Here is a 27278-nt window from a genome sequence, read left to right as displayed (position 1 = left end):
GTGGGGGGGTATTGAGGTGACGGCCACAGCCTCGTCTTAGGAGAACCGGGAGACAATGAGGGTCTCCCTGATCCTCTTGGTATATCAGAACCTTACTGGTGCATGTCTTTCATCTTCCAGCTCCTCCTTGGGCTTCTCCTCCACCCCATCCTGGACCGCCTCATTCTCCTCCTCAGACAAGGTCACATATTACTCTGCCTCCTCCTGCTCCTGCTCCAGCATGTTACCTTGCTACTGTCCAGATTGTGGCGGGCACAGCAGACCACCATAAAGTCGGAGACCCTTTGGGGGTGTACTGCAAGGCACCGCCATAGCAGTCAAGACACCAGAACCGCATCTTGAGCGGCTCGATGCATCACTCGATAACAGCATAGGTGGCAACATGGGCCTCATTGTATTGGGTCTCCGCCTCGGTCTCAGTGTTCCGCACCAGTGCCACAGCCAGGACCTCAGCTGGTATCCCTTGTCCCGCACAAGCCAACCTGTCATCCTGGAGTGGTGCTCGAAGACACCGGGGATCTCCAAGTATCCCCAGGATGCAGCTGTCATGCATACTCCCAGGGTAGGGGGCACACACGTGTATGATTCAGAGTTGGTGGTTGCACAAGATCTGAACACTAAGGGAGTGGAACCCCTTCCTATTAACAGAGAGCACTCCCAGATGCCCTGGTGCCAATGACCCCCTCTGGACCAGGGGCATCCTGGCGATGGCAGAAAATCTTGCAGCCGGATGCACTTGTGGACAGAACATTGGGATGTGCTACACGAGTCCCCACTCGAGCACTGGAATGTTTAGGGCTGTGGTTGCCTTGACTGCCACTGGGAACAGGTGTCCTCCTCCTCCACGGGTGCTACAGCCACGAGGACGTGGCACAGGAGCCGCACTGTCTCTGCTGAGACGCAGTCTTCTGTGGCACGTGCCGTCCGTCAACTAATTGAATGACCAACAACTCCTGTACACATTGGACTATTGTTGGCCTCCCCTTCTGGGTCCTTCCTCAGCTGATGGGTGGCTGTGTCTCCAAGGTGTGTGGCCACCCCCTGCACATGAGGTGCCGCCTCCAGTCTACATTGTCACTGCTGCCTTCTCCACCGTCTGCCTGGCTGTGCTGCCACAAGAACATTCGAGGGCAGCCTCCACGGGATCAACTCCAGCAAATATTGTTATACCTGGAAGGACATGGAGGAGAGAGACTGACAATCAGTTAGGGGTTCCATCTCGGGACCCTCAACTCGCCCAAGCCTCCCCCAACGCTACCATGACTGTCCCGCCTTCTCTTAGCGAGCCAGTTGTGCTGGCAAATCTTGCTCTGATATTCACCCCTGGTCAGATCAGGAGCCCCTAGATCCCAGACCCCAGACCCCAGACCAAGGGGAGGATGTGCTCAGCTGCCCTCCGCTCATCCAAAAACTTAGCCTTTGGTCACGAGAGGATCCTCAGTGCTGAAGCCCTGCTCTTTAGTGTTTTATTGTTGGCAGCTATGGTGCTGACATTCCTAGAGTACAGGCACACTGTTCAGGCATCAAAGATTGCTGGACAGGCAGTGCACTAATCATCCTCTGAGACATGGCACATTTGCCCTCGAGGGAGCACTCAAGAGTTGAGAGTGTGAAGTGCTATCACAACAATGAAGCTAATTCCTCATTTGAAGTAGCCTTCAGTTGTGAAGCTAGAGGCTGCTCACAGTCAAAAGAAGTGAAATTTCTGGACAGAAGTGGCAGCAGTACTTTGTCCTGGAAGAGTCATGGAATCATTACAATGCAGAAGGAGGCAATTTGGCCCATCGAGTCTGCACTGACCTCTTGAAAGAGCACCCAACCTAGGCAACCTTATCCCCATAACCCAGTAACCCCAACCAAACCTTTTGGACTCTAAGGGACAATTTAGCATGGTCAATCCACCTAGCCTGCACATCTTAGAAACATCTCTTCTTGTTCTTCTTCTTCTGGGAGAAAACGAGAGCACCCAGAGGAAACATACACATGGAGAAGGTGCAAACTCCACACAGTCAATCACCCAAGGTCGGAATTGAATCCGGGTCCCTGGCACAGTGAGGCAGCAATGCTAACAATTGTGCAACCGTGTCGCCCCGATCGGCTCCAGGTGTGGTTGCCCCGTTATGGATCTCCATGATATTTAAAGATGGCTTGAAGGCCTCAGAGACACAACCCCGCCCCAAGCACCCGGGGCAGCAGCTCTGGTTCCCTTGAGCTGCATGCCAGGAAATGGAAAGAGCTACTCACCTCCTGACTTCCCCTCAGTAGCCAGCACGCTACTCAGTAGTGACGCCCGAGTGACCTCCCACTGGGAAGTCTTGTAATTCTCGGGAGGCCACTGCATCCAACTTCGATCCCATTAATGGCATTGAAATGAATGCAAATGAGCATAAATGATATTCTCACCATTTTTGGGTGTGATCTGGAACTCTGCATCGGGAGTGGGCAGGGTGAATCACAAAATCGTTTGCACCCAGCGCAAATCTCGATTCTGCCCTCTCCCGATATTCACCTGGGGCGCCCCGATCCACGCCGGGCGCAACACGGTCACGGAATTTTGCCCTGTTTCTTTAATTTAATAAGAATAATAATCTTTAATACATTAACACTGCATTGAAGTTAGTGTGAAATTCCCCTGGTCAGCACACTCCAGCCCCTGTTCAGGTACACTGAGTGAGAAGTCAGAATGTCCAAATTTCCTGACAGCATGTCTTTCAGGACTTGTGGGACCGGAGCACCCGGAAGAAACCCACCCAGACACGGGGAGAACATGAAGACTCCACACAAACAGTGACCCAAGCGGGAATTGAACCTGGGACCCTGGCGCTGTGAAGCAAGTGCTAACCACTGTGCTACCATACCGCCCCTGTGTGGCCTGTTCTGAAATCTTTTGTGACAGCAATGCTGGGTGGTTTGATTGTTTGAAATTAAACGGAGCCCTGGTTGTTTCAGTGAGAAGAAGGTACAAAGGGGCAGATTCTCCGTTTGAGAGACTACGTACTGATGCCGGGCCTGAATCGCAAATGTTCTACATTCACGAAAGGGGTGTTGGTCCTGGAGCAAATCTGGGCACATTGATGGGCTAGCACTGGCACCACGTAGAACTGGTGCAATTCCTTTTTTTAAAAATTTGGAGTAACCAATTTTTTTTCCCAATTAGGGGGCAATTTAGCGTGACCAATCCACCTAACCTGTACATCTTTGGGTTGTGGGGGCGAAACCCACTCAGACACGGGGAAAATGTGCAAACTCCACACGGACAGTGACCCAGAGCCGGGATTCAAACCCGAATCCTCAGCACCTCAGTTCAAGTGCTAACCACTGCGCCACATGCTGCCCGAACTGGTGCAATTCCAATCCATTACTGTGTCTGATTGGCCGGTGTCTGGACTGGCAATTGAGAGCCTGACAAGCTGCATATAACACCTCACTCCCCACACACACTCATTCCAGCCAAAATGATGTCATCCCGAAGAGCATCCCGTTTCGCCGATGTGGAGTTCAAAACCTGCTGGATGCCGTGGAGGAGAGGCGGGAAATCCTGTACCCTGGGGTGGAAAGGAAGCTGCCAGTCACCGCCATACACTAAAACTGGGCGTAGGTGGCAGAGGCCACGAACGGCATGGGCTCCATTGCCAGGACCAGTCAGCAGTGCTGTAAAAAGCCGCACAACCTCCTCAGGGCCAGCCAGGGTAACTATCCAGCACCATGCCCCCAGCAGCAAACCCCGTCCCACACACCTGTGAACACCCCCCCCCCCACCACCACCACCACCCAGAGGGCGATCGAACCCCATACACCGGCGGTCCGCGCGCACCCCACCCTGCACCACATGCCAACACCAATACCACCCGCCATGCCTGCGTGCCGTCCACACACAGGCCACCAGCTGCCCATCCCACGTGCAGCCCACGTCCACGTGTCTAACACTGTGCAATCTCTGTTCCGCCATCCCCCCACATCTGCCAGGAGAAGGCAGCCCACAATCGCAGAGAGAGAGAGTAGACCGGAGGGGGCACGCCGAAATGGCGGCCGTTCACCGCCGCGGAACAGCGGGCGTTGGACCTGGTGGGTGGGCCTGGGGAGCGGGCAGTTGCCGAAGTGGAGCTCGGCATTGGGGAAGCAAGTGAGCCGACGCTACGTTACAGTGTCCCTATGGCACGAGTGGCACCACCCCCACACCCCCCCTCACCACCACCGCACCACCCTCCCCCCACCACTCCACACCCCACCTGCGATCTAACCATGCAACTTGTGCCTTGCAAGATCACCTGCCGATGAGGTGAGCCGTTCTGATGTCCCCCGCCCCCGGCCACAACCCCAGAACACATCGAGCGGCGAGGACCTGATAGCGACGCAAGTCCTCAAACGGTAGCCTACGACACTGCATCAGTCCCGGAACGACATCAACATTCCGTCACACATCTGCAACACACTCCACCATCTCAAAGACACTCACCACGGTTGGGCATTTTAGTGAAGAGGCTCCTGGGACACTATCTGGTGCACACCACACATGTGCAGGAACCACCGAGGGCGTGGACAGGTGGAAGGCGCTGCCCATGCGCTGGCTGACCTGAGCCAGTCAGAGGGACCTGGCCGGGTCCCTGTGCTCTGTGGTCACGGGCACTGAGACCCTGGGCGCGACGAGAGTGGGCCCCCAGGACTAGCAACACCAGGTAATAGTGGGAGCCCCCGGAGCTTGCTCCAGCTGCACCCCTGTCCCGAGGAGCAGCCTGAGGGCGAAAGGGCACCTTGAGGGAGGAGAAGGTGCTGGGGTCTGCTCCTGTAACTCCCAACGCAGTGGTGACGGAACACCGCAGCCCCTCTGAATACCCCGTCCAGTCCCTGGCGCCTCTGAATACCCAGTCCAGTCCATGGGTAGTGGATTGCACAGGATGGCACCACGCCACCTGGGACACCCAAAAGACAGCCGAGCCGATCCAGACCCAGTCGTCCAGAGGCTGACTGCCACAGGCGATCCAAGTCAAAGGGCAGGAATCGCAACAGGCCACCTTCATTCCTGATGTACTGCCTGGGGAACACCTAGATGGAGCGTTCGGGCCCGCAGGGCCAGAACATTACATACCAGTTAGGTTGGTGTTGGTGAAGAACATAGGTTAGTGATAGGGGCTAGGACACAATACTTGTAAAAACATGTTCACCTGTTCACAATAACACCCATTCACAAACATTCAAACCTGCCACAGTGCTCTGTCGGAAGGACGGATTGGGCTGCGGCAGGGAGAGAACGAGGGGTGGGGGAGGGTGGGGTTGTGGGAGGCCGCTGCCAGGGGCATGGACGTTGGAGGTGGGCGTGATCAGGGCCCCCAGGGCAGCCACCACACATTGCTCCGGTACCTGCCGCCGCCCCTCCTTATCCACCACCCTTTCCCCCACCGATCCAGACCCCGTTCACACCTCCGTCACCCCAGGGGTTCAATGGGTCCATGTGAGGGAAAGGCCAGTACTCAAAGTGATACTGAGGGCAGGAGTCAGACGTTATCAAACGATGTGGAGAATCAGAGCTCATCGTGGAGCAGGTTGCCATCTGAATCTACAGTGCACTCTATCACCAGTAACCCCACTTAACCTTTTGGACACTAAGGGGCTATTCAGCATGACCAATGCACCTAACCTGCACATCTTTGGACTGTGGGATGAAACCGGAGCACCCGGAGGAATCCCACACGGACACAGGGAGAAAATGCAAACTCCACAGAGACAGTCACCCGAGGCCGGAATTGAAACCAGACCCACAGTGCTAACCACTATTTTACTGTGCCGCCCTCCATCAGCCTCCATCCCATGGCCCAGACCTGCCTCACTACGGGGTTGCGGGCCATGGGTTGACAGTGAAGCAGCTGGAATTCACGGAGGAAGGGTGCAAGGGAACGGAAATGTGGGAGTGTGGGATGGGGCATTCGTGCCAAGCCCCCTAGTGACCTTGGAGACAATCAGATTGTCCTGTGCGCATCATCCTTGGCCTCCTGTGCCTGCCCGGGCCCCATGCCCTGCCCATCCTGGCCCTCCCCCACATCCTCCTTGTTGGAGAGGCCTGGCATTCATCCTCCTCCCCCAGCTACGTTGCCCCTCTGCTGCACAATGTTGTGGAGGACACAGCAGGTCACCACAATGTGTAAGACTCTCCAATGCCATAAGGGTTGGACCCTACAGAGCGGTCCAGGCACCTGATTCACATATTCAGGATGCTGATGCACCGCTTGATCACACCCCTGGTCGCAGCATTGTAGCAGTTCTCTGAGTTGGACTGTGGCCTCCGAATCATGTCATAAGCTACATTTGCAACGGATAATCCCGAAGAGAAAACACCTCACCGGGGTTGTGCCTTGAATGTTTTCGAACTGTCAGGTGCGCAGGGTGGAGGCATCATGCAGGCTGCCTGGGTATCGAGCAGACTTGCATCATGTGCAGCTGGTGGAATCCCTTTTGTTCATGAAGACCACCCCCTCATGCGCCGGTACTCAAAGGGGGACATGTGTCCTGTCAATCATCCCCTGGACCTGGGGCAACCCAGGTGCCGGGGCAAACAAATGGCTCGATCTATATTCAGCTTGATGTATTGTGTTGCCTGGGTATACAGGGCCTCTGCAATGGCGTGAATTCACCTGTGCACCGAGGTCTGTGAGGTCCCAGACAAGTCTCCACTCAGCGCTGAAGCACCCCATGGTGAAAATGTTCAGGCCGATCGTCAGGGTCACCAGGAGCTGGTGTCCTCCCCCACACCCCGTGGTGGCAGATGTGCCATGATCTGGCAGAGATGTCACACTGTCAACCTGCTCAGCTCGAGTCTTTAGTGGCACACCCAGCCCGACAGGTCCTCGAATGACTGTCACCTCCAATATACATAAAGCCTGATACGGCACCTCCTTCCTATCTCCTCCTCGGTCTGTCGGGCGTCCGGCTCTCTATCCTCACCGGCTGACCCCTGCTCCTCTGCGGCAGGCTCCTGTGCTGCAGGACCTTCCTTGCGAAGCTCCTGCACGTACAGCCTCAGTGCATCCATCCGGCTGCACCTGCTAGGATGATGCCAAGTATTCCTGGTTAGATTCCAAAATCTATTGTCTGAGGGGGTGAAAGGCAGAAATGTTAGCATGGTGGGTACTCCCGTGCCCAACCAGGTCCAATGGGCTACACGTGGCCTTGGCCTGCACTGTAGCTCCTACCCCATGGCGAAAAGGTTCCGTACGGCCATCTCCCCTCCAATCCCATTGCCACTCCCACCCCGGCCATTTCCCCCAGCACGCTGCCCTCCGCACCGCACCCCTGGCTCCATCGGTGCCCGGCACCAGGGTCGGCTTCTGACCCTGATACTCGTCTCTGCCGGCAAGGGTACCGGTGGCTGGTGCGATCCACGTCAGTGGTACACTCTGTGGCCCCTGCCATGAGCCTTCCTGTGGCATCTAATGTGGGTGTGCTCCTTTGGTGATGCCCTATCATGAGTTGGCGCCCGGTTGTGGGTGGGGGTGGGGGCACCCATACAGCCGGTGTCGCTCTGCACAACCACGGACCCCGGTGGGCAGTCAGTGGGGTAAACAGCAAGATGGCTGCTTTGCAGGCGATGGCAATGACGCTCCATGCCTGGGCACCCCAGTCCCGGTGGGGTCATCCCAACCCCACAGACCATCCCTTGGTCACTACACCGCTGCTCCCCCCAGCCCTGGCAGATGAACCCCTATCCAGCGGCACAACTGGCAGCCATGGCTGCACCTTGGGGAACATGTCTTACCTCCTCTCCCTCGGCAGCCAATGCACCTGTTCCCCGATTTTAAATACCACAAGTGAATCTCACCGTCGGTAACTCGTCTTGGCAGACGCGGAGCATCGCAGGAGTCCTGGAGAATGCTGGGTTGGGTCAGTTAAATATATGCCAATGGAGTTTACTGTACAATTTGCATGCCCACACTGGCATGCGGCATAGAACTAATTTGCGCTGCTGATGAGGGACCAGAGCATGGCATTCCATTTGGCACTGGCCTCGATTTTCGGCTGATGCACGTATCTCTGTCCAATTGTGTTTCGCGATTCCTCTGTCGCTGGATGGAGAATCCTACTCAAGGTGTTTACACTTGGAGGCAATGGCAGCATCCTATATGCTGTCGGTGTCCAAAGTCTCAGAAAATCATTGAGAATAGTTGGGTTGTTTATCGATCTGCTTTGAAGTATCAATTTACCTCCAAGATAAAGGATAACTGGTATCTTCAGGATAGCTAATCCATATTTCTACCTGGATACAAGGCCCATGTGATTCACAATGTCATGGAGATTGGCTTTGAGAGGGGAAGGGCCCAATATATCCCTAAAAATCCACAGACAATGTTTCTCTGCTAGAATCTGGGAGATGGACAGGTGCTTTCAGCAGCAAAATGCTACCGGAAAATCCAGTTCACCATCTTTAGTTTTCCATGAGCCTGGTAGTAGTCAATTAAAATGTTGCCCCCTGAAGATTGCCATGCCAGTTTTGCTGCTCAAGTGGGGACTCTTGATCCTTATTTGGTCCCAATGTCAGGATCCCAAAGTTCACAGGAAAATGCAGCCCAGAGCACCTGTGATAAGGTAGAGCTAGAAATATGTCAATCTCTCATAGAATCGCAGAATACTTACAGTGCAGAAGGAGGCTATTCGGCCCATCGAGTCTGCATCAATCCTCGGAAAGGGCACCTTTCCAGGGTCATTCCCCTACCTGTCCTCCTGCCTCAGCCCTGTAACCCCACCTAACCTTTGGACACTAATTTTGGCATGGCTAAATCATCTAACCTGCACATCGCTGGACTGTAGGAAGAAACGGGAGCACTCGGAGGAAATCTATGCTGACACAGGCAGTAGGTACAAACCCCACACAGTTGCCCGAGGTCAGAACCAAACCCAATTTGGGTCATTGGACGTTTGAGTGCTGGGGCAGCATGGTGGCGCAGTGGGGTTAGCCCTGTTGCCTCACGGCGCCGAGATCCCAGGTTCGATCACGGCTCTGGGTCACCGTCCTTGTGGAGTTTGCAGTCGCCTCGTGTTTGCGTGGGTCTAACTCCACAACCCAAAGATGTGCAGGGTAGGTGGATTGGCCACGCTAAATTGCTCCTTTATTGGAAAAGCAAAAGAATTGCATACTCTAAATTTTAAAAAAGGTTTTACGTTTCTAACTTCCAGGCTTCCAAGCCATTGATCCAAAACAATTGATCCATTGATTCACTTGATGTGGTGAAGTGCTGACAATCATAGCAAGAGTGTTTATAAATATTGTACTTAGCACCAAAGCAGGGCATTCAAGCATGAAGAGGAAGTTAAATAAACAATCCCCCAAAGCAGCTGCAACTGAACCGATACAACTGTCAACCACTGGCTTGTGCCATATATTGATGTGTGAAATTGAATGGAAGATTTGCATTTGAAGTGTACTTTACTTTCATGGAAGCCTCTGACATTTGTAACAGCTGCTGCTTCAAACACCTTTGTCTGAGGCGGCAGATGTTAGGGAAGGGTAAATGGGATTTTTCACTCTACTGCCTGGACCGCTCTTCAGTTTTCAGGCAGGGTGACTGATGGAGGTCTCTGCGGGGGGGGGGGGGGGGGGGGGGGGGGGGGGGTCTCTCTCTGATGGAGGTTCTGATGGGGCGGTGTCTGATGGCGGAAGTCTTTGATGGTGGGGTTGGGTCAGTCATGTGTGCTATTAGGTGGGGTTTGTCCCATTATTCCAGTGGTGGGGGGGGGAAGGATGTGCCTAATTGTCAGCGGGGGTGCGGGGGAAGGATTGTATTGTGAGGGGGAGGGGTGCTCAAAGCGGTGGTGCGATACCGGAATTCCAACGGACTCTGGCAAATTCTCCCCCATGCATATGCATGAATTAACATGGTGAAGGGGAGAGACTCTCAACACACAAATATATGAATTATAGTGCAGGTGACATGCACTAGTATGATGCCAGTTACGTAGGCAGTGTGCCCCAAACAACTGGTATATCATATGAAACAGTGCATTCCTTTGGCTGTTTGTCATAGGCAGAGTAATGACTGTACTCAACCAGCCCATGCTTGTAAATCTCAAAACAAATGTCAGATGTGATTTCACAATTGAACATCACATGCTGAACACTGCTAGTCTGCTAAATATTACATTACCAATCAATTTAAGATTATTAGTCAGACTCATTTATGCTTGCTAGAAGTTGCATATATTCATGCATAGGGACCTGTCCTCTGCAGAGAAAACAAACATGTCCAGGCATTGCATCTTTTCTGAATGAAAGAAAATCAGCTTCCTGCTACACTCACCATAGCAACACTTCAACCAACCAGAGCTGATCTGCCAACCAATTGGCATCTTTTTCTCATACATCATAAATTGCTGCTCCCTTTGAAATTTGCCATTCATGGGTCTGTCCTGATGAGTGCAAGCCAAAAAGCTTTGGCAACGTGTCTCCTTTTACAGCAATACAAATATTGTTTCCACTACTCTTCACAATGCTTTGATATATCATCAGTGTAGCATTAAAAGGTTTGCTCACTTCCATTCAGAAATTTAGCAAAAACGTTTGTCAGACACACTAGATTCAATCTGCATTAATTGAGTAGCTAGTTGTTAAAATTGTGATTGCATTGGTCACACACATTGCCATCTTGATACACAGCTGTTCTAGCTCCCTCTGACATCAAGGGATTCTCTTTTCCTTCCAGCAGCACATCCCCACCCACGGGTTTCCCGGCAACGTGGGGTGGCTTCAATGGAAAATGCCATTGACATCGGTGATGTGGAGATGCCGGCGTTGGACTGGGGTGAGCACAGTAAGAAGTCTTACAACACCAGGTTAAAGTCCAACAGGTTTGTTTCAAACACGAGCTTTCGGAGCACGGCTCCTTCACCTGAAGAAGGAGCCGTGCTCCGAAAGCTCGTGTTTGAAACAAACCTGTTGGACTTTAACCTGGTGTTGTAAGACTTCTTACTATTGACATCGGTGAGAAGAGAGAATCCCGCCGCCAGCGAATGACGCTCCACCGAGAATCCTGCTGCAAAATTGCACCACAATCTTTGGAGGAGCTAATAGATACTTAATGGTGCAGGTCAGACAAATATACTTCAATGACTGCTTTGGAACTGTATTAGATGATAGTATTGAATTATACTGGTAGCTGTACATCAAGCAAAATGGTGCACTTGGCATGCTGAGAGTGATAGTAACAGATCATTCCCATATTATATATATGTTGTCATTAGGATACTTAGCATGCTGGCAGTGGATATCAAAGGGATTTCCTTAAAAGTGTTCAACTTGGGCAGCACGGTGGCCTAGTGGTTAGCACAACCACCTCACGGCGCTGAGGTCCCAGGTTCGATCCCGACTCTGGGTCACTGTCCGTGTGGAGTTTGCACATTCTCCCCGTGTCTGCGTGGGTTTCGCCCCCACAACCCAAAAATGTGCAGAGTAGGTGGATTGGCCACGCTAAATTGCCCCTTAATTGGAAAAAATAATTGGGTAATCTAAATTTAAAAAAAAAAAAATAAAAAAAAAAAAAAAAAAGTGTTCAACTTTGAAGAGGGCAGGTTTTCCTCTCTGGGTGCAAGATCTTGGCAGGACAGAATCATGAATTTTGGCACCTTTAAGATACCTATGATTTTGCTGAAGAGCAAAATATGCCCCAATACCATTTCTTCCCCTCCAGTGCAATTGTGCATGGTTTATACATTGAACAGCACAAAACGACATACATTTTCCAATGAAAAATGTACCATTGTTCTGCATGACCAGATCAGCAAGCATTGTAGATATCTACCTGTTCCTGGAGAGCCTTTCTTGTTGCTTTTACTTTCAGATCCTCTTCATCCTCATCCAATGGAGTGAGTTTTGGGGTCTCTTTCCCAGCCTTTTGTTGTCTGCTCTTTTGACATCTGTCACACTGCAAAAAACAACCCAAGGTTACTCTGAATAGGAAGTAGAAGGCTTGTTAAAAGAATTGTTCAGTGCTTGTTTTCAAATAAATAAGGGCATATTCACAGACAAGATTCTAAAATAAGGTGTCATGGATTTGCCTAGTAACAGCAATAACACATATCTAATACGGCATAATAGGATGCAATCTGCCTAACAACAGGTCGAAATTTTCCTTGCAACAGCAGTAGCCAGCAGTCAAAAGGCAGGATGAGATGTGCTTTTTTCCAGTAACAAGATTAGAAGGCATCTAGATAGAATCAGGTATGAATTGCTGTAGTAGAGAAAATGGAAAATCTGAGGTCCACATGGGACAACAGGGAAGGGATTGCCTGGAAAGGGTTAACCTGACAATCTCTAAACCCCAAAATGTGGACAAACGCAAATTAGCATACTACACGCAGGCATATCTCAGGTAACACATTTCCAAGCCTACAAATCAAAAATGTTCAGCCTGGCTCCTGCATGTCTGGAAGGGACATTGTGCACCCACCCGTACACAGGAATCAGGGAAATAGGACAGTCACCACCTCATGACTGGCTGATTGTTTAAAGGACGTTCCTTCGTATTGCAAAGCAGATGGACAAGATTTGTCAACCGAACGATTAGAAGTGGAGTATGTCAGACAATGCATCCCCATCATCTAATCAGGGGAATGACTGTAACCTAATCAAACTGTCAGTATCGATAATCGGTTGTATTGTAGTATTTTGAATCACTTTTTGTATTCCTTTGAATCAGACTGGACGATCCAAACAGTATAAGATATGTAAGACAGCTTTGTGGGGGCTGAACGACTTGGACCAAGCTGCAGTTCTAGCGGTCGAGTTTAAGCTCTCCCGCATGCATGCAGCATTAAAAGACATTTTGTTAAAGTTTCATATGGTTTGAAGAACTCAATTTAATTTAATTTCGCTAACAATCGGCAATTAATGGAAACAGCTTACCTAGACGATTGGGAGATCAATTAAGTATATATGTGCTAATTTCTAGAGTCAAGGAATATGAGAGGGGCAGGCAGCCAAATACAGAAAATGCAGAATCAAAGGGGAACAATGGTATAATTGCCAGCACCCATAGAAGCCAGAGAGGCCAGTTTATACCTAACAGCCTGGAGACCAGTTTACATCTAACAGCCTCTAAACCTTAGAGCAGAAACCTTCATAAAGGAAGTTTAAATATCTTCGCTGGACCAGGGCAAGACATTCCCTCTAAGAACATAAGAACATAAGAACTAGGAGCAGGAGTAGGCCATCTGGCCCCTCGAGCCTGCTCCGCCATTCAATGAGATCATGGCTGATCTTTTGTGGACTCAGCTCCACTTTCCGGCCCAAACACCATAACCCTTAATCCCTTTATTCTTCAAAAAACTATCTATCTTTACCTTAAAACATGCAATGAAGGAGCCTCAACTGCTTCACTGGGCAAGGAATTCCATAGATTCACAACCCTTTGGGTGAAGAAGTTCCTCCTAAACTCAGTCCTAAATCTACTTCCCCTTATTTTGAGGCTATGTCCCCTAGTTCTGCTTTCACCCGCCAGTGGAAACAACCTGCCCGCATCTATCCTATCTAATTTTAAATGTTTCTATAAGATCCCTCCTCATCCTTCTAAATTCCCACGAGTACAGTCCCAGTCTACTCAACCTCTCCTCATAATCCAACCCCTTCAGCTCTGGGATTAACCTAGTGAATCTCCTCTGCACACCCTCCAGTGCCAGTACGTCCTTTCTCAAGTAAGGAGACCAAAACTGAACACAATACTCCAGATGTGGCCTCACTAACACCTTATACAATTGCAACATAACCTCCCTAGTCTTAAACTCCATCCCTCTAGCAATGAAGGACAAAATTCCATTTGCCTTCTTAATCACCTGTTGCACCTGTAAACCAACCTTCTGTGACTCATGCACTAGCACACCCAAGTCTCTCTGCACAGCGGCATGCTTTAATATTTTATCGTTTAAATAATAATCCCGTTTGCTGTTATTCCTACCAAAATGGATAACCTCACATTTGTCAACATTGTATTCCATCTGCCAGACCCTAGCCCATTCACTTAACCTATCCAAATCCCTCTGCAGACTTCCAGTATCCTCTGCACTTTTCACGTTACCACTCATCTTAGTGTCATCTGCAAACTTGGACACATTGCCCTTGGTCCCCAACTCCAAATCATCTATGTAAATTGTGAATAATTGTGGGCCCAACACGCATCCCTGAGGGACACCACTAGCTACTGATTGCCAACCAGAGAAACACCCATTAATCCCCACTCTTTGCTTTCTATTAATTAACCAATCCTCTATCCATGCTACTACTTTACCCTTAATGCCATGCATCTTTATCTTATGCAGCAACCTTTTGTGTGGCACCTTGTCAAAGGCTTTCTGGAAATCCAGATATACCACATCCATCGGCTCCCCGTTATCTACTGCACTGGTAATGTCATCAAAAAATTCCACTAAATTAGTTAGGCATGACCTGCCCTTTATGAACCCATGCTGTGTCTGCCCAATGGGACAATTTCTATCCAGATGCCTTGCTATTTCTTCCTTGATGATAGATTCCAGCATCTTCCCTACTAGCTATAAGTAAGTTTTAACTTAAAGATGTATTTAATTTGGATGTTTTTTGGGGAAAGGGGAAGTCATAAGGAGTTCAGAGATTGGAGATATATTTTGGAACAAGGGGTAGGTTCTACATAAAGTGTGTGTGTGTGTTCAGTAATTCATATACTTAATTGTCTAGGCCTAATATAGTCCTGTTTGCGTGTATTTGTTCTTTCTTTAATTTAATAAATAGTCTTTAATAAATGTTGGCAACACGGTGGCACAGTGGTTATCACTGCTGCCTCACGGCGCCGAGGACCTGGGTTCGATCCCAGCCCCGGGTCGCTGTCCGTGTGGAGTTTGCACATTCTCCCAGTGTCTGCATGGGTTTTAACCACACAACCCAAAAAGATGTGCAGGGTAGGTGAATTGGCCACGCTAAATTGTCCCTTAATTGGAAAAATAAAATTGGGCACTCTAAATGTAAAAAAAAATTATAAATGTTACACAATGACTGAGCTCACTGGGGTTTCACTTGACTCCTCACACCATTCCAAAAACAAAACAATACATCCCCACACCTTGCACATAAGGGCAGCAGGGTAGCATGGTGGTTAGCATAAATGCTTCACAGCTCCAGGGTCCCAGGTTCGATTCCCGGCTGGGTCACTGTCTGTGTGGAGTCTGCACGTCCTCCCCCTGTGTGCGTGGGTTTCCTCCGGGTGCTCCGGTTCCCTCCCACAGTCCAAAGATGTGCGGGTTAGGTGGATTGGCCATGCTAAATTGCCCGTAGTGTCCTAATAAATGTAAGGTTGGGGGGGGGGGGTTGTTGGGTTACGGGTATAGGGTGGATACGTGGGTTTGAGTAGGGTGATCATGGTTCGGCACAACATTGAGGGCCGAAGGGCCTGTACTGTTCTATGTTCTATAACATCAACATGGTTTGTGACAATGGCTACAACTGAATTTTTTCATTTATCGTCAGGTTGAGAAAGTCGGGCCTATACCCATTATAATTTAGATCCTATTGAAACATACATGATCCTGAGGGGACTTGACGCTCTTTTGGACGGTCGGTGCAGAATCAATGGGTTGAATGGCCTGCAAAATACCAACAAAATATATTTTTTTTAAATGATTGTTGGAGATTCCCTGGAGGGTAGATAATTGGAGACATTTGGCTGGATTTTATGCCCCATGACCCCGGCAATGCGGATCATGCTCGGGCAGAGAATCGGGTATCTGGACAAAATTAAGGATTGCATCGGGCGCTGAACTGACCCCAGCTGGCGGCGGGATGGTGGTTCACGCCCGCGCATAAACGGGAGGAAGCTAATGGTTACAAATAGGTCCTAATGACCAATTTGCATCCATTTGGCGGGCCAGACTTTAGAGTCTCTGTGGCCTCGCAACTCTACAGTCCTCCGGACTGAAAATCGCGTGGACACGGCTCACAACTGGTATCTACCAGTGTGGCCCTACCATGGTGGACCTTGCTGTTGGCCAAGAGGCTAACCCCTTAAGAAGGTTTCCCCCAAAGTACACCCGTGGGCCACCCTCCCGCCGACCGCACAATGCACGACCTACCCCCCCTAAATTCATAGAACAATAAAATCCTTAAAGTACAGAAGGAGGCCATTTAGCCCATCACGGCTGCACTAATCCTCTGAAGGGACACCCGACAGAGGCCCACCCCCTCGGCAGATCCCAGGGACCCAACCTGTACATCTTTTGGACACTAAGGGACAATTTTACCTTGGCCAATCCATCTGACCTACACATCTTTGGACTGTGGGAGGAAACCGGAGCACCCGGAGAAAAACCACGCAGACGCAGGGAGAATGTACAAACTCCACACAGACAGTCACCCACGGGGCAGCAATGCTAATCATGGGAGACACCACCAGAGACCCCCTAGATAGGGAGATGCCCCCCCCTCTAGAGACCCCCCCGGATAGGAGGACTCCCCCTGAGACCCCCTGAATAGGGGGACTTCCTAAGAACCCCCAGATAGGAAGACCTCCCAGAGACAGGGCAGCAGGGTAGCATGGTGGTTAGCAAGGGCAGCAGGGTAGCATGGTGGTTAGCATAAATGCTTCACAGCTCCAGGGTCCCAGGTTCGATTCCCGGCGGGGTCACTGTCTGTGTGGAGTCTGCACGTCCTCCCCCTGTGTGCGTGGGTTTCCTCCGGGTGCTCCGGTTTCCTCCCACAGTCCAAAGATGTGCGGGTTAGGTGGATTGGCCATGCTAAATTGCCCGTAGTGTCCTAATAAAAGTAAGGTCAAGGGGGGGGGTTGTTGGGTTACGGGTATAGGGTGGATACGTGGGTTTGAGTAGGGTGATCATGGCTCGGCACAACATTGAGGGCCGAAGGGCCTGTTCTGTGCTGTACTGTTCTATGTACTGTTCTATGTTCTAGACCCCTTAAATAGGAGCCCCCCTCCCCAGGCCTCCTGGATAGGTAGACCCTCCCCAGAGACCTGCTCCATAGGGAGATGCCCCAGAGACACCCTAAATAAGGAGACCCCCCCCAGAGATGCCCTAGATAGGGAGACACCCACAGAAATCCCCTGAATAGGGGGACCCCCACAGAGACTCACTAACTAAAGGGATCCCTTTAGATCGGGGGTCTCCCACAGAGAGCCCGGAGACCCCCCCAAAGCCTCCAGTTAGGGAGACCCCACAGAGACCCCTTAACAAAAGGAAGCCCTCCCAGAGATCCCTAACCAGAGGGACATCCCCACATACCCTCCCTCCCCCACAGACCACGCCCCCTCTCTCCCTCCCAGAAACTAGAGAGCAATCCAGACAGGGGCAGTGAAAACAATTACTGTTGCAACACTCACCTGGCCATACACCTGCTGGCTAGCGCCACATGTCCATTCCTGGAAAGAGAAAAGCAATGACCTGTGTTTAAAGCCCTCGAATGACTTTTATCCATTCATTTCCCCTCGCGGGCTGTGATTGACAGCTTCCACAAACACAGGTTTCAGCCTTGCTTCATTCATTTTCCTTCATGGGTGAGTAACATTAAGTGCTTCAACCACAATGTTTACAAACATCATAGAATCATAGAATTTACAGTACAGAAGGAGGCCATTTGGCCCATTGAGTCTGCACCGGCTCCTGGAAAGAGCACCCCACTTATCCCCACACCTCCACCCTACCCCGTAAACCAGTAACCCCACCTAACCTCAGGGCAATTTAGCTTGGCCAATCCACCTAACCTGCACATCTTTGGACTGTGGGAGGAAACCGGAGCGCCCAGCAAAAACCCACGCAGACACGGAGAGAATGTGCAGACAGTGACTCAAGCCAGGAATCGAACCTGGGACCCTGGAGCTGTGAAACAACAGTGCTAACCACTGTGCTACCGTGCCACCCCCCAACAAAGAGGGTTAAGTGCACTCCAATCATCCCTCTTCACCTTGAGTGATTTTGAAGTGCTGAGCTGGAAATTGACAGCACTTAGGATGAGTTCCACTCAGATCTGCTACCTCTCTGACTTTCAAGTAAACGTAGGCCTCAAGCCTTGGCTCAGTTTATACCCTCCCAGTAGGGATTGGTTCCATTCAGGTCTGCTGCCTTTTGTAAGTGTAAGCCTCACACCTCAACTCCAATTTATACCCTCCTGAATGGGATTGGTTCTGCTCAGGTCCACTGTGCCACTGACTCTCAGGTAAATGTAGGCCTGAAGCTTCGGCCCCAGTTTATATCCTCCTGCTTCGGGATAATTCTACATAGGTTTACTGACTCTCAGGTAAGTTCCTGTTTTTGTCCAGAGAGACTGGGAGAAGCTCAGAACAATCAATGACCTGTTTTCCTGTGACATCACACTACATTTTTCTTAGAATGACCTGCTCTGCTCTGCAGCCACAGACACAAATCTGAAGCTTTGCCTTCAGATTTGGCCACCAAGGACAAGATTCACCATAATTGAATCAACACTGAATGGGTCAAATTGTGAAGCCAGGCTGCACGAGCCTGGGTTGTAGTCCCTTGCGTTTAGGAGGATGAAGGGTGATCTAATTTCACATAAATGAAATTGGAAATCTTAAATTCTCTCATCCAAAACACTGTGGATGCTGGGTCAATTGAAATGTTCAAGACTGAGATTGGCAGATGTTATAACCTCAGGGTCCCTGCGGCCTCACCTGAATATGATCTAACCAGATAAGGGGGCAGGGCTAACCCCTCTGTTCAAAGGACTGCTGGGATATACATATCCCGGCCCAGGTGTGGGCCGGGATGTGGGAGACCCTTCGGGGAGTAGGAGGAGTGTATAGTAACCCGAATAAAACCATTTATTTTTTTTTGTTACAGACATTGCGGCCCAAGTTTGCTAGGGCGCGACGGCTGAAATGCCTCCATCTGCATTGGCAGCGTATGCTGAATGCACCCCAATGGCCAGACGCGGTGTTGGCTCGTTTCCCGGGGGTGTTCCAGGAGGGCCTCGGCACCATTCGGGGGATCTCTGCCAGAATTTCAGTGGACCCAGAGGCCCAACCTCGCTCTTTTTGGGCCCAACCCATTCCTTACGCTTTGAGGCTGAAGGTAGAAGCCGAACTGGACCGCTTGGAAAAGCTGGGACTCATCTGCCCAGTGCAATTTGCAGATTGGGCCGCACCAGTTGTATCCGTTATGAAGCCCGCCAGGTCCGTCCGCCTTTGTGGGGATTACAAAATGCCGGTCAACCGGGCCTTCCATCTGGATCGCTACCCGGTGCTGAAGATCGAAGACTTATATGCGAGGCTCAGCGGTGGACAGACTTTTACCAAGCTCAACATGAGCCAGGCCTATCTCTAGTTAGTTTTGGATCCATCCTCCCGAAAGTACGTGACCATCAACATGCAAAGGGGGTTGTACAAATGTACCAGGCTGCCATTCGGCGTCTCGTCGGCATGTGCCATATTCCAGAGGGTAATGGAAAATATTCTCCGTGGGTTGTGACAAGTAGTATGTACCTGGACGATGTGCTAATCACCGGTTCCTCCGACCAAGAGCATCTAAAAAACCTGGAGGATGGGCTGCACACGTTTGAGAGAGCCGGGATCCGCCTGCAGTGAGAAACGTACGTGTTCCATGCAACTGAAGTGGTCTATTTGGGGCTACAGGGTTGACAGGCATGGACTGTCACACCCAGTGGACGATAAAGTTTGGGCTATCTGGTAGGTGCCAGTACCAAGAGATCCCACGGAGCTCCATTCAATTTTAGGCCTGGTCAACTATTGCGGGATGTTATCCCGAATTTGGGGATGGTTTTGGCCCAGCTGCACCTGTTGTTGAAAAAGGGCCAGCAGTGGATTTGGGACCCACCGCAGCAGGGGGCGTTTGACAAAGTAAAACGGCGACTGTCATCTTTCCACCTGCTGACACACTTCGACCCGGTAAAGCCCTTGTTACTCACATGTGATACCTCGCCCTACAGGATCGGGGCCATTTTAGCACACAGGATAGATAATGGTACCCAGCGGCCCATTGCGCCTGATTCATGAACGTTGACAAAATTACGCCCAAAAAGAAAAGGAAGGATTGACATTGGTGTTCGGCGTTCAATAATTCCATCAATATCACCCACATGTTTTGGGCTTGTCCCAAACTTGCTGGGTTCTGGACAGCCTTCTCCAAGGCAATGTCCAAGGTTGTGGGGGTGAGGTGAGTGTCAAGCCATGCCCGATAGTGGCAATCTTAGGGGTATCGGGTATTGGATCAGCCAGAACTACACATGGGGAAGGGGCCTAACGCCCTCGCTTTCGCTTCCCTGATCGCACGCCGGAGAATCCTGCTCAGCTGACGATCGACAGCACCACCCACGGTTGCAGACTGGCTCGCTGACCTTTTGGAATTTCTCCACCTGGAGAAGATTAAGTACCCCATCCGAGGATCGGAGGAAGGCTTCCTAGATACTGGGGGGCATTTTGTCAGCCTGTTCCAAAACCTGTTTGAGGCCAGCAACGAGGAGTAAGTTACGAATACAGAACCAAGATAGATGAAGAATCAAAGGGCTGCACAACCCGAGGGGGGGGGGGGGGGGGGGGGGGGAGGACATAAGGTAGGTGGGGAAACCGCAAAAGAAGATAAGAGGAAGGAGATGGGGTAACCCTCGCCTTTCCCTAAAAGCGGGGGGGGGGGGGGAGAGACATGGTGGGAGGGGGGACCAACGACAGACCGATCCAGAGGGCCACAAAATATATATCGGGTCAATTGAACAAAGAACAAAGGACAAAATAAACCTCTCTGTACAATAAAGTAAATTAGCACAGAGAAATATGAGAAATGGCAATAAAAAGATTTTTTAAAAAAGAATTCCTTCTATATGTCTATAGCCATGCTTGTACCGACCATAAACCACTTTTGGTGTTATTCAAAGAGGACAAGGCAATTTCCCTGTGTCATCCACCCCCATTCAGCGTTGGGTTCTCCTTCAGGTGGCATCTGAGTATGTTTTGGAGTATTGCACAGGAATGAAAATTCCCCTCGCTGACACTCTCAGCCGCCTCCCGCTGCCCATCTGCATGGCAACGCCCGCGGCATCAGACGAGATAGCTGCAACCTTGGGACCACCACATCGTGCTGTACGGGTTCCCCTCCGTCCCCCCCTTCCCCTTCTTCTGCTATTTCCGGGTCTTATCCTAGGTCATTTCTTTCACCGTAGGTGGTTTGTTTGGTGTTGGTCTTTTTCTTGTGGCTTTGTGTTGGACCTTCTGATCCCTGTCTGTCTCTCTCTCGGCTCACCCTTGGTGTTTCCTCCGGTTTCTCCCGCCCCCCCCCCCCCCCCCCCCCCCCCCCCGCCCCCCCCACCCTCCACCCATTAACCACCCCTCATTCCTATCTGCTTTCTGTGGCCCTGGTGGCTCCTGTTACTCCCCACCCCTGTTCTATCAGTTGTTGGCTTTAAAACAGGTCTTGGAACAGGCTGATGAATGGCCCCTGCGTTTTGTGGAAGCCCTCGTCCGACCCTCGGATGGTGTACTTGATCTTCTCCAGATGAAAAAATTCCGATAGGTCTGCCAGCAAGTCTGCAGCTATGGGTAGTGCTGCTGATTGCCAGCCAAGTAGGATTCTCCAATGGGAGATTAGGGAAGCAAAGGCAAGGGCATCAAGCCCTCTTCCCCATATGAAGTTCTGGCTGGTCCGATACCCCGAAGACCGTCAGTCTAGGGCACAGCTCCACCTCACCCCCACAACCTTGAACTTTGCCTCAAAGAAAGCTGTCCAGAACCCGACAAGTCTGGGGCATGCACAGAACATGTGGCCATGGTTGACCGGGCCTCCCTGGCACCATTCACATTTGTCCCCCACCTCCGGGAAGAACCTGCTCATTTGGGTTCTTGTCAGGTGTGCTCTGTGCACTACATTAAGTGCATGAGGTTTAGCCTTGCGCAGGAGGCGATGGAGTTGGCCCTGTTCAGTGCTTTGTTCCACCCTACCTCCGTCCCCAGCTCCTACTCCCATTTCTGCCTTGTTCTGCCCACTGGGGAGTATGTCCTTTCTAAAAGTCGTCTGTATATGTCCCCACAATTCCCCTATCCTAGATTGTCCACGTCCAGTAATTCCTGCAACATTGTGTCTCTCGGTGCCCTAGGGTATCTTGTCATCTCCTTGTGGAGAATATTTTTGATTTGCAAATGTTGGACTCCCTGTCTGTTCAGTAGTTCCAGTCTCTCCATCAGCTCTTCTAGGATCGCTAGTCTGTCCCCTGTGTAAAAGTCCCTAACTGTCAGTGTCTCCCCGCCCTGTCTCCACCTCTTAAAGCTGGCCTCTAGCATGGCTGGTAGAAACCTGGGGTTGCCGCAGATGGGGATCTTGGTGGATACTTTGGTTCGTCCAAAGTGCTGTATCTAATTTCAGGTCCATAGTATTGCTACTGCCACTGGGCTGGTTGAGTGTTTTGCTGGCAGGGATGGGAGTGCTGTCGTGGCAAGGGCCCGGAGGGTCATTCCTGTGCAGGAGGACACCTCCAACTTCACCCATTCCGTGTTCGGTTTCTTCACCCGTCCATTCACTCTCTCGGCCGTGACTGCCCTATGGTAATAATGCAGGTTCTGGAGGGCCACGCCTCCCATGCTTCTTCTCCTTTGCAGTGTTGTTTTAGAGATTCTCAGAATTCCCTGCCCCGCACATACAAATGCCACAATCGTTTTGTCAACTGTTTGGGAAAAGGCCTTGGGGATGAAAAAGCTGTATGGTCGGGATCTCAAAGTATTTTCTGTCAACAGCCAGAATGATCAGTTGCTGCCTAGCCACCCTCTTTTCGCTACCTCTATATGCCTTGTCAGCAATAATTGTTTCTCTAATCACAGCCTTCACTGCCTCCCAGAACATTAAAGTTGAGACTTCCTTCTTCCGGTTGTTAGTAAAGTAGTTGCCTATGACCTGTGATGTTTTCTGGCAGAAGACCTTGTCGGCCAAGAAGGTCGTGTCCACCTCCATGGGGGGTGCTGGGCATGGCCCATCTCCAATCTCACGTCCATGTCATGTGGAGTGTGATCCGAGTACTCTGCTCTGACTATTTCTGGAAGCAACACTACAAAGAAGTCGATTAAAGTGTAGGCCTTACGTACTAGTGAGAAGAACGAAAATTCCTTCTCACCTGGATGCAGGAATCGCCATGGGTCTACTGTCCCCATCAGCTCCATGAAAGTTCCCAGTTCCCTAGCCATACCTGTCATTTTCTCCGTTATGGGGTTTGATCTGTCCATCAGTGGGTCCTGTAAGCAGTTAAAGTACCCCCCCCCCCCCCCCCCCCCCCCCCCCCCCCCCCATTATCAGACAGTGCGTGTCTATGTTGGGGATATCCACAATGGGTTTTTTCACAAATTCCAAGTCGTCCCAGTTGGTAGCATACACATTTACCAGGTGCCCCATCCAGGACACTGCTGCCCATGACATACCGTCCCTCTTGGTCCGTAACCGTCTTGTCGCCGTGAACATCGTCCTTTTGCTGTTCAGAATAGCTACCCCCCTTGTCCTCGTCCCGTAGCAGTAATGGTAGGTCTGTCCCATCCAGCCCTTCCTTACCCACAGTTGGTCCTTCTCCCTCAGGTGTGATTCTGGAGGAAGATTATGTCAGCTTTCAAACTTTTCAGGTTTGCAAAGACTCTGGGTCTTTTCACTGGGCCGTTGTCCCCTTATTTTCCAGGTGATAATCCTGGTGGAGGGTTTCTGTCTCCTCCTTCCTGCCGAATCAACCATATTTACCTTGTGGATGCGCCCTTGCATTCCCTTTGTTAGGGTGTCGGGTCGATGCCGGGCTACCACATGTAGCTCTGGGCCAACATCTTCATTTTGGACTTCTGGTGACGGGGATGTGCTGAGTAGTCACACATCCAAACAGAGCAAAATAGGCACTTTTGGCCGAATTTAGCCTGAAAATTCAGACTCTTTCAACAATTAAAAAGGCAAAGAAGAAGAGTAGTATGCAAGCAAATAGTAGCTCAAGAGGTCCCAGGAACAATGGAAAAGGGTAAGAGCAGCAAGCAAGCGAGTCGGCAGTCCCATGAGGCGAGGGGTCCCCGGCCACTCCCGAGAGAGGATCGTGGCCCATAGACATAGAGATAAAGAGATTGGTGGTGACCCAAGGGAGCCTGAAGGGGAAGGTCAAGGACCAAGGGAGGCAGTCCAGGCGACAGAATATGTGAATAGTGGGCCTGCCAGAAGGTATCGAGGGCAGAGACCTGACTGACTTTGTGGCCCAGATGCTGGAGATGGAGGTGGCGGTGGCGATGGTTGTGTAGAAGGTCTTTGACTGGGTGGAATGGGAATATTTGTGGGAGATGCAGGGGCGGTTCGAGTTCGGACAGGGGTTTGTGGACTGGGTCCGCGTGCTGTACAGGGCCCCAGTTGCAAGTGTGCGGACATTTCGGGCTGCATCGCGTGACGAGGCAGGGGTGCCCACTCTCCCCGTTGCTCTTTGTCTTGGCTATAGAGCCACCGGCAATGGCTCTGAGAGCGTCGAGGGATTTTGTTGGGGGGGGGGGGCGTTGAGCACAGGGTTTTGATGTACGCGGACGATCGCGGTTGTTATATATTTTGAACCCATTGGTTGGGATTTTGAAGGACTTTGGCCAGTTTTCCGGGTACAAAGTGAACATGGGAAAGAGTGAGGTGTTTCCAATTTAGATCAGTGGGCAGGAGAGGAGGTTAGGGGAGTTGATGTTCAAGGTAATGTGGGCGAATTTTAGATACCTGGACATTCAGGTAACGCGGGGTTGGGTTCAGTTGCACAAGTTAAATGTCACTCGGTTGATGGAGCAGATGAAGGGGGACTTCAAGAGGTGGGATGCACTGCCACTGTCACTGGAGGGGCAGGAGCAGACAGTAAAGTTTTTTTTTATAAATTTAGATTAGCCAATTATTTTTTCCAATTAAGGGGCAATTTAGCGTGGCCAATCCACCTACTCTGCACATTTTTGGGTTGTGGGGGCGAAACCCACGCAGACACGGGGAGAATGTGCAAACTCCACACGGACAGTGACCCAGAGCCGGGATCGAACCTGGGACCTCAGCGCTGTGAGGCGGTTGTGCTAACCACTAGGCCACCGTGCTGCCCAGCAGACAGTAAAGTTGACGGTGCTGCCAAGGTTCCTGTTCGTATTTCAGAACCTCCCAATCTTTTTCCCGCAGTCATTCTTTAAAAAGGTTACGTGCTGATCTCTGGGTTTGTAAGGGAGGGCAAGACCCCACAGGTCAAAGGGCGTTTTTGGCATGGGGGCAAGGAACGGGGGGGGGGCTGGCGTCGCAGAACATAATGAACTGCTACTGGGCGGCGATATCGCATGGTTAGGAAATGGGTAATGGGGGAGGGGTCGGCTTGGGGGCGTTGTTAACAGCGCCTCTGCTGTTCTCGCTGGCCAGACACTCTGTGGTAGTCCAGTGGTAGTGTCGGCCTTGAGTGTCTGGGGGCAGTGGAGGCATTTGGAACTGGAGGCTGCCTCGGTGTGGGCGCTGATCTGTGATAATGCATCAGGGGGACTTGATGCGAGGTTTCGAGGGTGGCAGCAGACGGGGATTGAGCAATTCGGTGATTTACTTATAGGGGGCAGTTTCGTGAAGTTGGAGTACCTGGAGGACAAGTATGAGCTGCCCAGGGGGAATGGTTTCAGGTACCTGCAGGTTCGGGATTTTGTGAAGAGAGAGGTGCCGTCTTTTCCTGGGTTACCGCCCTTGGGGTTGCAGGATCAGGTATTGTCGAAGGAGGAGATGGGGGAGGGAAAGGTGTCCAAGGTCTACAGGCAACTGATGGATTGGAAGGGGCTCCCAGTGGGGGATATAATGTGGCATGGTAGCGCAGTGGTTAGCACAGTTGCTTCACAAAACCAGAGTCCCGGGTTCGATTCCCGGCTTGGGTGTCTGCACGTTCTCCCCGCGTCTGCATGGGTTTCCTCCGGGTGCTCCGGTTTCCTCTCATAAGTCCCAAAAAGACATGCTTGTTAGGTGAATTGGACATTCTGAATTCTCCCTCAGTGTACTCAGACAGGCGCTGGAGTGTGGCAACTAGGGGCTTTTCACCGTAACTTAATTGCAGTGTGAAGAGGAGCTGGGAGGGAAGGTGGAGGCCGGATCGTGGGCAGAGGCCCTGCGGAGAGTGAATGCATTCTCGTTGTGTGCGAGGCTAAGCCATATTCAGTTTAAAGTACTTAACGAGGCACATATGACTGTAGGATGAGCAGGTTTTTTGAGGGGGTAGAGGACAGGTGTGGGCGGTGCACGGGTAAGCTCGCAAGTCATGTCCACATATTCTGGGCATGTCCGAAGCTGAAGGGATTCTGGCAGGGGTTTGCGGACATCATGTCCGAGGTGCTGGGGGATGAAGGTGGCCCTAAATCCAGAAGTGGCTGTTCATTAACTTCTTTAAGGAGGATTAAGCGGTCAGCAAAAGGGGAGGGGGGTAAAGGAGTTAAAATGGGGAAGGCAGGACAGGAGAAGAGGTCGAAGGTGGGGAACAGGGCTGGGGGTGTGGGTGTTGGTTATTTGAAATGTTGTATAATTTTAATTTTGTTTATGTGAAAATGCCTGAATAAAATATTTTTTAAAATGTAATTTAGCAATATGGTTATTCATTCGGGTTTACTTCTTCATTCCCCCTATAATTCCCTTATAAGACACATCAATCTTAACATTATTTACTCCTGTCTGGACCACCCATATGTATGCCTCAGTGGGTAATTCTCCTCAGCTCCAGCTATCTTACTTTCTTTTGCATTAAGACATCATTCAGCCATGGGCATATAGTGAAAGAGTTTCTTCACCTCTATTTCTCAATTTAGTATTGATGGTGAATAATGTAGTACTGACTGCTAGAATAGATAATGAGATGCCAGGAGTTAAGGGCGGTGCTAAATAAAAAGTAAATCATATTTTTATAACAAATACAAATAATTAAATTAGTTCAAATTAATCTAAGTGTCATCACATTCCCAGAGGCCACTCTCCCCTGTGAGAGCTGACTAGTGGTGATTTAACCTGAGGGTCACCACACTTCAGGCGAGGAGCAAGATTGAGAAGGCGGGACCTTCATGAATAACCGCAGCCGGTACAAGAACTGAGCCCACACTGTTGACGTTGCTCCGCATCACAAACCAGCCATCCAGCAAACTGAGTTAACCAGCCAGACAGTGAGCAATTAAACTACATTAACCAGGAATGTTCACAATTGATTGCTGGGTTTATGTGGAGTTAGATGGTTTCAGCTAGGGTACTTGCAGTGGTGCTACAATGAGTTGCAGTGCCCCTCGCTTGGGGAAGAAATGCATCAGGAAATTAAATAGAATGGTTAGCATTTGCACTTC

General features: G+C 50.7%; 1 protein-coding gene across 1 annotated transcript in view; it reads right to left on the bottom strand.

Moving 5' to 3' along the window:
• Positions 1-27278, bottom strand: part of si:ch211-130h14.4 — a 259467-nt gene that overhangs the window by 210715 nt on the left and 21474 nt on the right. The window contains exons 4-5 of the mRNA XM_038808643.1: positions 17334-17372; positions 11781-11903 (exon numbers count right to left, since the gene is read on the bottom strand). Coding sequence (XP_038664571.1) covers positions 11781-11903; positions 17334-17372 — 162 coding nt within the window. The remainder of the gene's footprint in view (positions 1-11780; positions 11904-17333; positions 17373-27278) is intronic.

Source organism: Scyliorhinus canicula, chromosome 1 (assembly GCF_902713615.1).
Source record: "Scyliorhinus canicula chromosome 1, sScyCan1.1, whole genome shotgun sequence".
NCBI classification, from domain to species: Eukaryota; Metazoa; Chordata; class Chondrichthyes; order Carcharhiniformes; family Scyliorhinidae; genus Scyliorhinus; species Scyliorhinus canicula.
This window is presented reverse-complemented; position numbering and strand designations above follow the sequence as displayed.